This window comes from Molothrus aeneus, chromosome 4 (genome assembly GCF_037042795.1).
Source record: "Molothrus aeneus isolate 106 chromosome 4, BPBGC_Maene_1.0, whole genome shotgun sequence".
Classification (NCBI taxonomy): domain Eukaryota; kingdom Metazoa; phylum Chordata; class Aves; order Passeriformes; family Icteridae; genus Molothrus; species Molothrus aeneus.
The window spans coordinates 51883575-51897002 of record NC_089649.1 but is presented as its reverse complement, the minus strand read 5'-3'; the positions used below and the strand labels follow the sequence as shown (position 1 = coordinate 51897002).

General features: G+C 35.2%; 1 protein-coding gene across 1 annotated transcript in view; it reads right to left on the bottom strand.

The window, feature by feature from the left end:
- ARAP2 (ArfGAP with RhoGAP domain, ankyrin repeat and PH domain 2) overlaps positions 1–13428 on the bottom strand; it is a 108920-nt gene that overhangs the window by 18640 nt on the left and 76852 nt on the right. Inside the window, exons 21-26 of the mRNA XM_066549174.1 lie at positions 12389–12494; positions 10398–10545; positions 9630–9698; positions 7308–7382; positions 6158–6275; positions 1564–1692 (exon numbers count right to left, since the gene is read on the bottom strand). Coding sequence (XP_066405271.1) covers positions 1564–1692; positions 6158–6275; positions 7308–7382; positions 9630–9698; positions 10398–10545; positions 12389–12494 — 645 coding nt within the window. The remainder of the gene's footprint in view (positions 1–1563; positions 1693–6157; positions 6276–7307; positions 7383–9629; positions 9699–10397; positions 10546–12388; positions 12495–13428) is intronic.

The window sequence follows — 13428 nt, the reverse complement described above, 5'->3', positions numbered from 1 at the left end:
AGGAAGAAGGCCATTACTTTCAGAAGAATAAGCACAATAGCATAAATTTTACTTCTTGAAATCAAGACGAGATATATAGAATGGAAAGATTAACATTTCCATGTATGAGGAAGAGAGGAAAAGATAGATATAATTGAATGAGTCATTAGATAAAACAAGATGAAGATTAAACCGGCCATCATGTGTTACCAGCACGTTATACAGTGACAGCACATGGGATTTCAACTGCTTGAAAACAGGATATAATTTTGGAACTCCCACCAAACTTCTACTTCTCGCAAAGCAGATAATACATATTACACAGGAGACTTAAAGCCAGGTGTTATGTGGGAAAAAAAATAGACTGGGGTAATGTTTAAACTGTATATTTTCACTATATACTTGATGTGTATTTTAAGTGTTAGCTCCCTTTTATAGGCCACATACCCTCCAAATTATTCAGTTGCTTGAGTATGTCATTCAAATGAGTATGTCACCTGGGATGAGGCAACCCTGGATGCACAGACAGACTGGGGAATGGGACATTGGAAAGCAGTGCCAAGGAAAGGGACCTGAGGGTCCTGGTCAACAGAAAGGTGAATGTGAGTCAGCAGCCAGGTGGGCCAACCCTATCCTGGGGTGCATGAGGCACAGCAGCACCAGCTGGGCAAGGGAGGGGACTGTCCTGGTCTGCTCTGTGCTGGGGCAGCCTCACCTCAAGTGCTGGGGGCAGTTTTGGGCACCACAATATAAGAAGGCTATAAAGCTATTAGGGAGTGTCTAAAGGAGGGCAACAAAGATGGGGAAGGGCCTTGAGGGGAAGCCCTCAAGTATAAAGAGTGGCTGAGGTCACTGAAGGAGACTGAGGGGAGACCTTATCACAGTCAAAAGCTTCCCTGTGAGGGGAAGCAGAGGGGCAGACATTGATCTCTTCTCTGTGGTGACCAGTGTAAGGATAACAGAATGATCTGAAGTTTTATAAGGGAAGCTCAGGTTGGATATCAGGAAAGCTTCCCCCAGAGGATGGTTGGGCAATGGAAAAGGCTCCGCAGGGAAGTGGTCACAGCATCAGCCTGAGAGTTCAAGAAGAGTTTGGACAACGCTCTCAGGCACAGGTGTTATTCATGGGGCTGTCCTGTGTAAGGCAAGGAGCTGGACTTTGATGATCCTTCTGGGCTCCTTCCAACTCAGAATATTCTGATTCCGTGAAATTAGCTTTGCAATTTGGAGGCATCAAATAAGATAATAGAAATTTCTATTAGCATACCATAGTTATATAAATATATTCCCACAGTATGACCTAGATAAGAGCAGTTTCAAGCTTCACAGCAGAAGTTCACAAAGTGTGAACTGACCGCAGAATTTCTGTACACTTTTATATTTCAATGGGAGAGCTTATAGTTTGTAGAAACAAACATCCATAATCTCTGTGTTTCCATAGGGAGTCACCACAACCCTCTGTAAATCTGTAATTTTTATGAAGTAGCAGTAATTCAGTTGTTCTGGGAGACTTTGCTCCACTGAAAACAATTGCCATTCTCATATTTCCATGTAAAATAACGAAATTTAAAAAAAATTACATACCACTGTAGAGATTCACCATGTCTGCTGTTAGAAATCTCTTTATTATTAGACATGCAGTGCCAGGGTCTGGTAGTGAACTCCAGTGAAGAACTTGTTCTAGTACATTCTCTGTATAATGCAGAGGACGTTCTGAAAAATGCCAAAGAAAGAAAGCACAAAAAACTAGAATTAAAATAAAAGAGAAAACTCAACAATATTGGAGGCCGTCACAAGTTACATTGGTCTGTAAACAACAAGGTCTCATTGACTTTGAACTATAGAAGAAAAATACTGCTTTCAAAAATAAGACAATTAGGCACTTTACTGACAATACCTTTACTGGCAGTGTTTGCAGAGGTAATGAATATAAAACTAAACAAACAGTAGCCAAATGTTCAGTGACTCTTTTGTAATGTTAAATTTTTAATGTAAAGACACTAAAGCACTGCTTAAAAACTAAATACAAAAGTTAGGACCAATTACAGGACATGGCTAAATATGATCAAACAGAACTGAGACCTTCAGCTATACTGTGCCTTATTGGCCTATGCTCAGTATGAAAATGAAACATCATAACTACCAATTCTCTTCATTCAAAGAAACAAAGAATTTGGAGTGATCACAGTGAAAAAAAATGCCTCCAACTGGTATGGATTATACTGTCTGTTATTGATCAAAGCAGACTGAAACAGACTCCTGGTTTCATTAGATTCTTTTTACTAGAGGGGAAAAGCATGTGGTCTTACTAGATCTTCTCCCTGTTGCAGTGGCTAGGGGATATCCAAACTTGCACCTGTGTATTTCCATCTTGTACAAAAAGTAAAGCAAGATTAAACTACCACTGAAGGCATGACTAGACTGTATGTGTGAACTGCAAAACTTCAGATGCTCAAACACACATTTTTAATAGGCATCATCCATCCTAGAAGAGAAACTCTGAGACCTAGCACAGAATTGAAAAACTGCAGTGATAAGAAAGCCCAGCCAGTACTCCATACAAACCCCAGTTCATCTACCAAATGAAGGCAGAAAAGGTCTTGCAAATTGTCCTAAATCTGCATTACTAGATCCAGCAGAAATCTGAGTGTCACATGAACAGCACAGCCTGATGCAATACTGATGAGAGTGGGAGAAGACACACTCACATCCCTGAAGGCTCTGCTCAGCAGCAAGCACCTGCTGTAATTCATGAATCCACAAAAGCCTTAACAATGGCTTTGTGGGTTCAAATGTCATTTTATCTCCAAATAGAGATTTTTCCAACGGATCTGTGTTCCCATTTGCAAACCAATTTATCTGGGTCAGGTCTTGAGAAGAGATGGGTATGGCTCCTGAAGAGTCACACCCCTATGACACTGTCATGTTGGGTCACACAGTCTAGCCATGTCCCTTGAGTACTGAAGGGCAAAGTATGCAGCCATAATCTCATTTTTCATTCCTGCTATGGTAGATGAATATGAAATGTCAACAGCTGCTTTGGGACTCTCCAGCACTACAGTCTAGCAGAAGGCATTTTCTAGAACACCTGAACACTAGAGCCTCAGAAAGCAGCAGCCACAAATAACACACTTTCATGACAGAAAAAAACACTGCTGTTTTGGGATGCAAAATTACCTACGCTACCTGTAAAGCTGTGATACCACCCATACAAATATTTCATTATTCAGATATGACACCAAAGCAGCCTAACAAGAATACCATTTTGTAGATAGCAGCTCAACCTCTACTTTATTATCACTACTTCTTCTGGCCCTTTTGTTTTAAATGGTCAAACTTCTGAATTTTTGGGAAACTTTGGACTCTAATGTGATAAAGCTTCAACACTTGATGCCTTTGTAGAAGAGAGAAAATCCACTTTAAGAAGAACGTTACAAATCAGAGACAAGAGACTGGCACATCACCACATCTTCCTAGAACACCAGCACTCTCACAGTAAACACCTACTGTTTTATTTATTTAAGACCATCTGTCATCATGGATTACATGGTGCATAAATCATCATGCTGAAAACCATTAACTATTTTACTGGTAATACACCTCATTTACAAATTATCCATCAATCACTTTTTATTAAAAAAAATTAGATACACCCTGTTTTGTAAAATCATATGGTAATAAATATTTTGCATTAGGCTTGATAAAATCATCAATTATTGCAACTTTTCTATATGCAAATAATTTAGCAGATTTTTAATACTGCAATTCTAGTATTTTGAACAGCAAGCAGTCAACACATACATTCAATTACCCTTTCTTTCACTTAGGTCATCATAAGTGAGTAAATGTTCTAAACCAGTCCTTTTCACTTTAAACAACATTAACTATTACTAGAAACTGACTTTCTATAAAATATGATTCTAATTTTCTTGCTTTCTCAGGGGTTGTTTTCCTGACAGTATATATTAAAAAACAAAATAAAAACTTAAAATTAAAAAAAATTCAGGGTTCTTACCACCATGCACTGAACAGGTGGTAGCAGACCGCACCAGGAAAAAATGCAGATGCAGAAAATTAATTTTTATCAGAAAGACACCATGATTACTGATGTATATTTGAAAGAAATATGCAAACTTTTTTCTGTCATTATGTGTCACTATCTGAACTAATTTGTAAATGCCTCATGGTGTTTGTCAAATGACACTAGTAGAATCAACCTGCAGGAGCAAAGACTCAAGTAGTCTTTTAGTTCTTCAGTGTCACATTCGGACCAAATATTTTCTAGAAGTAATTTTCTCTGTGCTCTCGCCCTCTGCAAACCTGTTAGATTCAGCCATAGGATCACAGGAGTCTACCTGAGTGTCTCTTTACTACAAAATTATTTTTTATTTTGAAACAGTAATTCAGGTTTTTTTTGATGCACTGATTCTTCCAGAAAGGGATCCATGAAGAACATATTTCATCAACACAGTCTCTACTGACAGGAGTCACTTGATGAATTAGGACTTAATTTAGGTTGCTTTTTGGTTAGTTGTTTTGGATTTAAAACACTGGTGTGCCATTTCATTTTGTGTAGGAAACTCTTCTTTTAGTAGGATATACTCTAATGTCCTGCCCATACTTTTTGTGTTATGTAGGGCCTCTAGTGTCTCACTCTTAGCTTAGTTTTGTTTGTTTTCCGTAGTCACTAGTTCAGACAACATTTCCATACCCCACTAAAACATTAGTTGTTGCACCTAAATGCATGAAGAAGCTGTTGTGGGGTCTATCTGTTTATTTACTTTAATGTTCTCTTGGCCATATCTAGTTTGGTTTTCATGTTCCTGTGTCAATATATCTAGTTTAAGAAAACAAAATTCAAATTTTTTTCTGTTTTTCAGTCTAAAGAAATATGATTTGTACTGCACTTGCAGGAATTATCAGGACTCTTCTAAAGATAAGAGATACTAGCATTCTTTGTCAGTTGTCACCCACATCTATGAATCTGGAAACAAACTCTGTATTACACCTCTGTACAGCATCACCAGCAGACTGTAAGATGTGAAGAAGGCTCAGGATAATTGATTTTCAGTTGAAAGGGAGAAAAACTTCCATCCTAATTTTTATACTGCCAGGGTCAAGACTGAGGACATCAGTAATATTAGTAAAACTGAAAGAATTATTGTAAGCACATCTGAAAATCAAATACAACAAAACTAACAAAAAACATTAGAACAATATTTAGTAATATTATTTTGTCCACTTTCTTATTTTTTTTCCTTGACTTGAAAACAGGTATCTTCACTATAGAAATAAACAAGTTCACAGTCCTCCTCTGTAACATGGAAATCGTTAAGATCAGAAACTTACTAGGAAATGCAAATAGATGTTGCATATTTCTGTCTCCATGTATTCTTCAAAAATTCCCTAAGATTACTTTAGGGAATATTCATCAAAATATGTTTTAATTAACAAAATCCCTACTACTTTACATTATTTTAGTTATCTCTAACAAGAAAATTCTCCAGCATTTTAAACATGCTCCAGCACGTATAAAGTATTCCCAATGTTAAAGCCTCTTTACCATTCATGAATATGGTGGCCATGTGACATTTGCTTTTGTTGGCAACAGAACCATATTTCAAACAAATTTTTCAAGATTCTGCTACATACACCATAATGCCACTTGCCAAAAACACACTTTAAAGTGTGTAAAGAGTTATATACTTTATACCTCCTTTTTTCACCTATGTACATTAAACATTTGAATTAGCAAAATAGAAAAGATCCTTTCTCCTAAGTATGACGTGTATTTTCTCATTTAATTTTTTGGAAAGCATTATTGCTTATAAAATCAAGTACTGACATTCTTAAGAAAATAGGGTTTTCCTTTATGACTTACTGGTAAGACCTACTTTTGTGTAGCTGATGATTAATGAACTGCAAAGCACTGTAATATAAAGAACACCTTCTCAGCCCTTAATTTATAAGCAGTTTAAAACAATTCATCACATAATTTCTGGCAAAGTGAAGAAAGAAATCGTGCAGATCCCACAACAACCAAATGTAAAACATTGGCATGAAGGCTATTTTTTGTTTGTTTCCATGAAGTCTTTAACTAAACTTTTGATGATATTAAGTACTGAAAAACTAAAATAATAAAAGCTGATTGACACACATACATTTAAGTGTCACTAACCTAATTCTCCATTTTCAAGTACTTCAAAAGCAGCCCAGATATCATCTTTGCTGGGAATAATGTTTTTGATTCCTAAAACATCATTAGTTAATTCCTCTGCTTCCATCAAAGGTGATACCTGTAATACAAATTGAGTCAGTTTATAATACATTTCAATTACTGATTTCTGATACATTTTTTCAAAATCTTCCTCCCTGCAATTTCCCTAAGGAAAAAAAAAAAAAAGGGAAAAAAAACCCCAAACATTGAGCTGGAAACCCATAAAATATCCATCAGATTCCAGCAGGCTTTCCTTAGTCTTTTCCATGAGATTGAAGTTATATTTTAAGATGACTATTAACTTGGTAGCTTTTAATTCATTTTCTCTACCCCAAAAAATGTGGAAAAAAAAAAAAAGCTTTCATATATCTTCCTGGGTGTGGGAAGATAAATATTAGAGAAGCACCATTTTTTTATCTTAGCGATGAATATTCTTATTTTTATTCCTATTTTAAAAAGCATTTTTTATGTGTACATGTCCATCTATGTATATCACATACCCCATATATTTATAAACAAAAGTGTTTGAAAGTCATATGCTGAGAAGAACAAAAAGGAAACAAAACCAGAGAGGTTTAATAAAAAATAACAGAACACCACTACATGGAGACGCAGGTGTTTAAATACACTATTAAATAGAAAGCTCAAAAATCTCTATTATAGTTAGTAACAAGCTTTGATTTCTTAACACTCAAAGAAAGAAGAAAGCCACAGACAAAAAGAAAGGAGGAATGTCACTTTAATGGTCGTTACTACTAAATAGAACCAACATTCATTGTGTATTTGTTAATGCTCTCATGTGTTGCACAGGTAGAGCTGGGAGAATTTACACTGTTGCATACTACACAAAACTAAAGCAGGACATCTCCGCTTTAAAATTGTATCATTTTTCTTAAAATTTTTCTCAAAGATGCAAAAGTGCATAATAATCAGTTTTTACATAATTTAGGCCACACAGCAAATTTTAAAGCAAAATATTTAAAAGAATAGTGATAAACATAAACTCAAACTTTCGTTGTGTACTTATACAAAAACATGTATTAAAATAAATGTGATATACTTCAAGAAAAAGTGCTTAATAAAAATCACTGTATCGTTTTTATACACTAACCCTGATTATAATACTGCAGTCTGGCTCCTTTCTTTCCACATAAACTTCAATAAGCAAATCTCCAGCCTGGGAAACCTAAAAAGAAAGAATTAAAAAATTTGATTGTTAAAAATAAACATTTTAAGCAAGGAGAATACAATTATTTAACTAGTGTAAGGAAAAAAATGCCGATTCACAGATTCAGGAGAAAAATCCAAACCCTGAATAAATCCAACCAAATCATACCAATTAAAATTAACATTAATTTACAAATATACACCAAAGTGCAGAAAAATTAAGGGCAACATGGCATAAGTGGAAATTTTAAATTTCCATTTAAGACTACAAAGCCTAAGACATGAGTGTATCTCAGTATCTTAAACTGCCAGACCCATAACTCTGATTTGGAGGTTAGTCAGGTTCACTTCAGAATCAAAACAGATTAATAGAATTTAAAACAATGAAAAAGGACTGTAACCCCAAAATGACTTAGTTAAAAGTGAGATGAAAAATTACAAATAATAGACTATTTCAGCCACGCAGCCATGTGTACATATCAAAAAAAAAATCCATTATTAAATACAAAATAGTATATTTATGATTCTTAATCACAATGAAAACTTGTCATTACCTAATTAAAGAAGGAATTAAAATAAATGCTCTTGATATCAACCTCTGTTAAATATAACTCTTCAAATTTGTTGAAGAAAAGGCTAGACTTTGCACACAATGCTAATGTAGAATAATCAGATAAAGCGAATTTATGACATATATAAATTTCATGTGCTCAAGACTAACAAATGCTATTTAAAAATGTCTAACAACAAAAAGCTCAGAAAGAAATTAGAAAGCAGTAAATCCAACATTTTATGATCATGACGAAAAGTATGATTTATGAGAAAGGATGTAGTATTTTCCATTGTAACTAGGTTTGCTCATCTATGGCAATAAAATTATTTTCATGGATGAGAAATTACTTTATTTTTCTAAAGTTAAAAATGTCTCACATTTTGCCTGCTCTAATTCCCTTTTAGTATAGTCATAGGCACCTTCAAAAGATTGCAATTCATCTCAGTCCAGTACCAAAAAATATTTCCTAAAAAATAAGTGATGATCAGAGCACAGGAAGAAAAATTAAGGCAGAAACAGGGACTACCAGAAGGGAAGGTGTACCATTCTATTAATAGGCAAATATAAACAATTAATAATCAAATTAACACTAAGATAAAAATTTGTGTCTTTATTTTTGAGAATGTTATTGATAGTGATGCTACTTATTTATATACTACTACAAACAGAGGAAAAGGTTAAGAAAAATATATAGAAACATAAATATATTCACATATATATACATATAAACAGTTGAGCTTTGGGATACATTTTGACCAATTTACAAAAGCTAAGATTACATTTCTAGAGAAAAATAACTGGCAGTGCTGAATTTTAAAGAACATTCACATTCTGAAAACCAGCAACTTTTAAGTTAGTTTAGTCTTTGAGAATAGAAAACTAATGGAAACATTTGTGAGGAAAAGCATTACAAAGCTACTTTGAAGAAAGCGGCTTAATTATAGTGGCACAGACTCAAAAAGGCTCATTTAGTTATAAAATTTGCTTTTCAGATGATATTACAGAAAAAGGTTGGAAATAAGAATGAAGCTGACACATGATTTCCACTGGGCTCACATAAACAACCGTATGGAGAGAAAATGTGATGTAAATTACTGCAACAGCTGGCATAAGTATATGGTGGACAGAAAATGAAAAGCGACTAATGAAGTGCCACCTGGAACAGAACTTCAGTGACATTTCAGACATGTGAACTTTGAGGAATTCAGCAGAAATTCAGTTCTGTTGTTTTCTGAATATTCTGCATAACCAGAGATAATAGTACTGTGGCAACCTGTATATTCCAAAGTATTAAGTATCTACATCACTGATTTTCCCACTTATATGCACACATTTTGATGCAATGATGTCAGACTCTCAGTCATTAAATGTAAAGAATTCTTACAATTCTTAATTGTAGCTGCTTGAGGACTAAGTTTCCAATTACCCATGACACTTACATGATTACAGTGCTGTTGTTACATCACTCAATTGCACCACATCAATACTTTTAACCCTAAATGGAAGCCTGTGGCAAACTGCTGTGGAGGACTGATGAGGAGAGCAAGAAGGTGAGCTGAGCCACTTTATCTCACATCTGGTTCAAGCGTGACTTAGCAACTGTGCAGTGCCTGGGATGATGCTGTCTCAGGGATGAACAGAAGAGCAGCCACACCTATGTACAGAGATATTAAGGCCTCACTCCCCTTTATCCATGCCTAATGTGACACTTACCTGAGTGTCTTTCCATTTTGTTATAAAACTGTTCTCTATGTCCATTTGTTTGACTTGGTCTTCATTTATCTGTATAAATAAATAATTTTGGAGTGATTAATAATAGTTATGGTAACAATTGCCAATACCGCCAATCATGTTCTCATAGAAGCAGGTATGCAAAATATTCTATCAGTCAGAAACAGCTCTTCATTGATGGGACTTATTATGATAAACTTCATGGAATATATATTGAAACACAGAGGAATCAATGAAAAACTGCAGAAAAATGTTACAGTGGCACAGTCAACTCCAAATCGAAATGGCTAATATAAATTGCTGCTAGTAGTAGCTTTTCTATCCAATTGGATTGAACATTATTTCTGGGTCTAAGGAACAAAACATAATCATAGCTCAGAGATTAAGAACACAAAATCCTTCTATGCTTCAGTTCTGATCAGGCCTGTAAAATTGGATTAGAAGCAGTATTTTTAATAGTCATAATAAAAAAAAATCCTAAATTTAGTAAGCTTTTGCCAGCAAGGAGAATGAGCATGATTTTGGAAAACAGTAGCTCACAGCATCCCATAAACAGTCTTTCCTACACAGGTTAAACTACCTGGGAAATAAAATTTAAAGCAGGACAAGAAAAACATCCACTGAATTAGAGTTCAAAAACCCTGTAAATCCTCAGATTGTTGAACTAGCAAGAAGACCATTTTAATGCAGATTTTTATATTTTTGAATCTCTAACATTTGAGCAGCTAGGATACATATAAATATACGTACATGAAAAAGTTGCACATAATTTTTAATTAGATCTTCAATTACATTGACTTCTTCACTGGTTTGGCCTTTAGTTTGAAATAAGCATGAGGAAAACACCACAGCTAAATTCTGAGGGTTCATTTGGTTAATTTCAGAACACTTCTGCACCCTGTTGAAGGAAAAATAAACATATCTAGATAGTTTCATTGTTCCTTTGATTGCCTTTGGCTCCTTTACAGAATATGGAGAGCACTTAAAAAAAAGATAACTACATTAAATGCAATGAAAATATGTACTATTATTTATTTAATATTTTTTTATACCCTTTATTTCTTATTACAGAAATGAAAAATTTCTAACTGCATTTCAAGTGATATCAAAACTACTTAGAATAGAAAACAATAAAATCAGAATAGAATACCTGAGTTAGAGGGGACCTATAATGATCATCTAGTCCAACTGCTGGATTGCTTAAGGGCTGGCCAAAAGCCAATGCATGTTGCTACGGGCACTGTCCAACTGCACTGACAGGCTTGGGTCATCCACCCTCTCTAAAAAGCCTGTTACAATGTTTGACCACCCTTTTAGTAAGAAATCCTTCCTAATGACAAGTTGGTACTTCTCTGGATGCAGTTTTGAACCATTTCCATGATTCACCCTACCTACCAGGGAGAAGAGACCAGCACCTCCTTCTCCCCTTCCCCTCCTCAGGAAGCTGCACAGAGCAATAAGGTCACCCCTCAGCCTCCTCTTCTGTGAAGCAGAAAAGCCCAGAGTCCTCAGCCACTCCCCACAGGTGATTCCTTCCAGCCCTCTGACAGCATTGCTGCCTTCCTCTGGATGCATTCAAACACCTTAACATCCTTTAACTGCAGACCCCAGAACTGCTCACAGTGCTCCAGGTGAGGCCAAATCAATGCCAAACACAGTTTCACTGTATTATGAAATATATCCTACAAACTTGAGAGCAAAGATCAAACAAAGTGTGGAAAGAAATTAGGCCCTTCTTAGCTCCTATCCCTATGGTAAAGTTTTCATATCAGTTATGTTGTTTACATAACGTCCTTTTTTAGAGGCAAACACTTTAAACTACTACAGAATTTTGGCCATTAAATGCACAAATTCATACTACTTTCAGAACAGATGTAACATCAAATTAGTATCTCTAACTGGACATGCTTAGAAACTTCTTAAACACATTATGTAGCACAGTCTTTATCCAAATAATGGCACCAATCAATTTCATAATCACATAAATATTTTTACATTACATTGGCTATATACTTGGCTATGTGCCATAATTTCTGAACACAACAGTCTGTAAAGAGAAGTTTCTATGTATTCTAGACTCACTGCAATTCACCAAAAATATAATTTGACTTGTTCAATAGATGATATCACATAGACCAGTACTATTTAACCTTGACACCAAAGAATCATTCTGTCAAATATTTTTTACAAATTTTCTGCCCCTTATTTGAGCTAGGAATAAGTCATGACCTTTGGTGCTTAAACAAGTTTGTATTTTGGATATTCTCTACTGCTACCTCAGTTGTAAAATGAAGCACTGATGAAAAACAGGAAGGGTAGGTAATTCTCAAAGCTATTATGTGCAAAACAGATTGTGGAGAAGGACATTTTCACTGAAAAAAAATATTTAATTTCAAGAACCATTTGCAACAATTCTCTGGAAGACTAGTAGACTGGAGTAAAATGAAATTGCATAAAGAAGCTACATCAAAAATTACCCTACTTGGACACATACACTAGCAGCCCTCTCTCCCTGTAAGGCTGCTCCAATCCATTGATTTTTATAGATACCTACAGCTAAAAATACAACCAAAGAAAAAACACATTATCAATTAAAGGCATTCAAATGCAATTAATTGCTGCAACTAGATAAGCTTTTGTGATTACTGGTGAATGAAACAAGCCACATTGCATATATTGTAGAGTTATACTGAGAACACATTATAATAATTTCTCTGCTACAATGCTTAATTCGCAATAACCTGTAAAGATGTTCAATTAAAGCAGCCAAAGTTGCTCTATTGACTGGTGGAAGACTCTGAATAAAAGCTCTGTACTTCCTCACACGTTCCTTTTCATTCTGCGTATCTGCCAGAAAACAATAATCGTTGAGCATTAATAACAATGCACACTAGAAAGCAACAGCAGTTCTCATTAACTATATCAGCGGCATCTAGTCTTTTAAAATTACTATTTACCAAATCAACCCCTTCTTCATAAAGGCAATGCTGAAAATATACTATTAAAAAAGTCTACTATTGTACACCAGTTCAGAGAAACAACAATAAAGACGGACAGTTCTATATTCAAGCATCATTTGCCACAGTTTAAGACTAAAGGCCAGAACAGCAATTGCATTTTCTCTCAAAGTATATTTAATCTGTAGTTTGTGCACATACATGTGTGAGGGAACTCCATATTCACAAGTGCAAATGTACTTCTAAGAGTTCCCAACAATGAGAAAGGAAAACACCTTTTCCTATTTTAAATATTTACTGGAAAAGTGTTTGAGGGCACAAAGTAGTTTAAGGATCTAAGCATATATAAGACTGATTAGAGGAGAACAAGGGGAAAGGGTTGGTAAATAAGTTACATATAGCTGAACAATGGCAAGGCCGATGGCAGGAATTCCAGTTTTGGGAATGACAGTATCTGAAACACAACCCCAGCTTTCTACCTTACGTCTGCCTCCCTGTGCTGCCCCCTTATGCTCAGGGCATATACAAAGTTAATGTAGAGCGCATTTAATTAGTTAGCTTTTCCCTCTCAGTCCCTTGCTTGTCTCAAGTTTCTGAAAAGAAAGAACAGAAATCTTCTGGCTGATTGATGGTGCTCTCCACTAACTACTGACTGTGTTTTGGATTCTTTGGTAATTGGAAGAAAAAGTAAATAACAAAACAACAGTTTAAAGGCTTTCTACTCTGTTTTCTTAAATGTTTTAGTCTTCCTAGAAGTACCTTCTGTATCACTTAACAGGACAGGATTTTCTGTTGTAAAGCTGAAGTAGAATTTTAGCCATGTG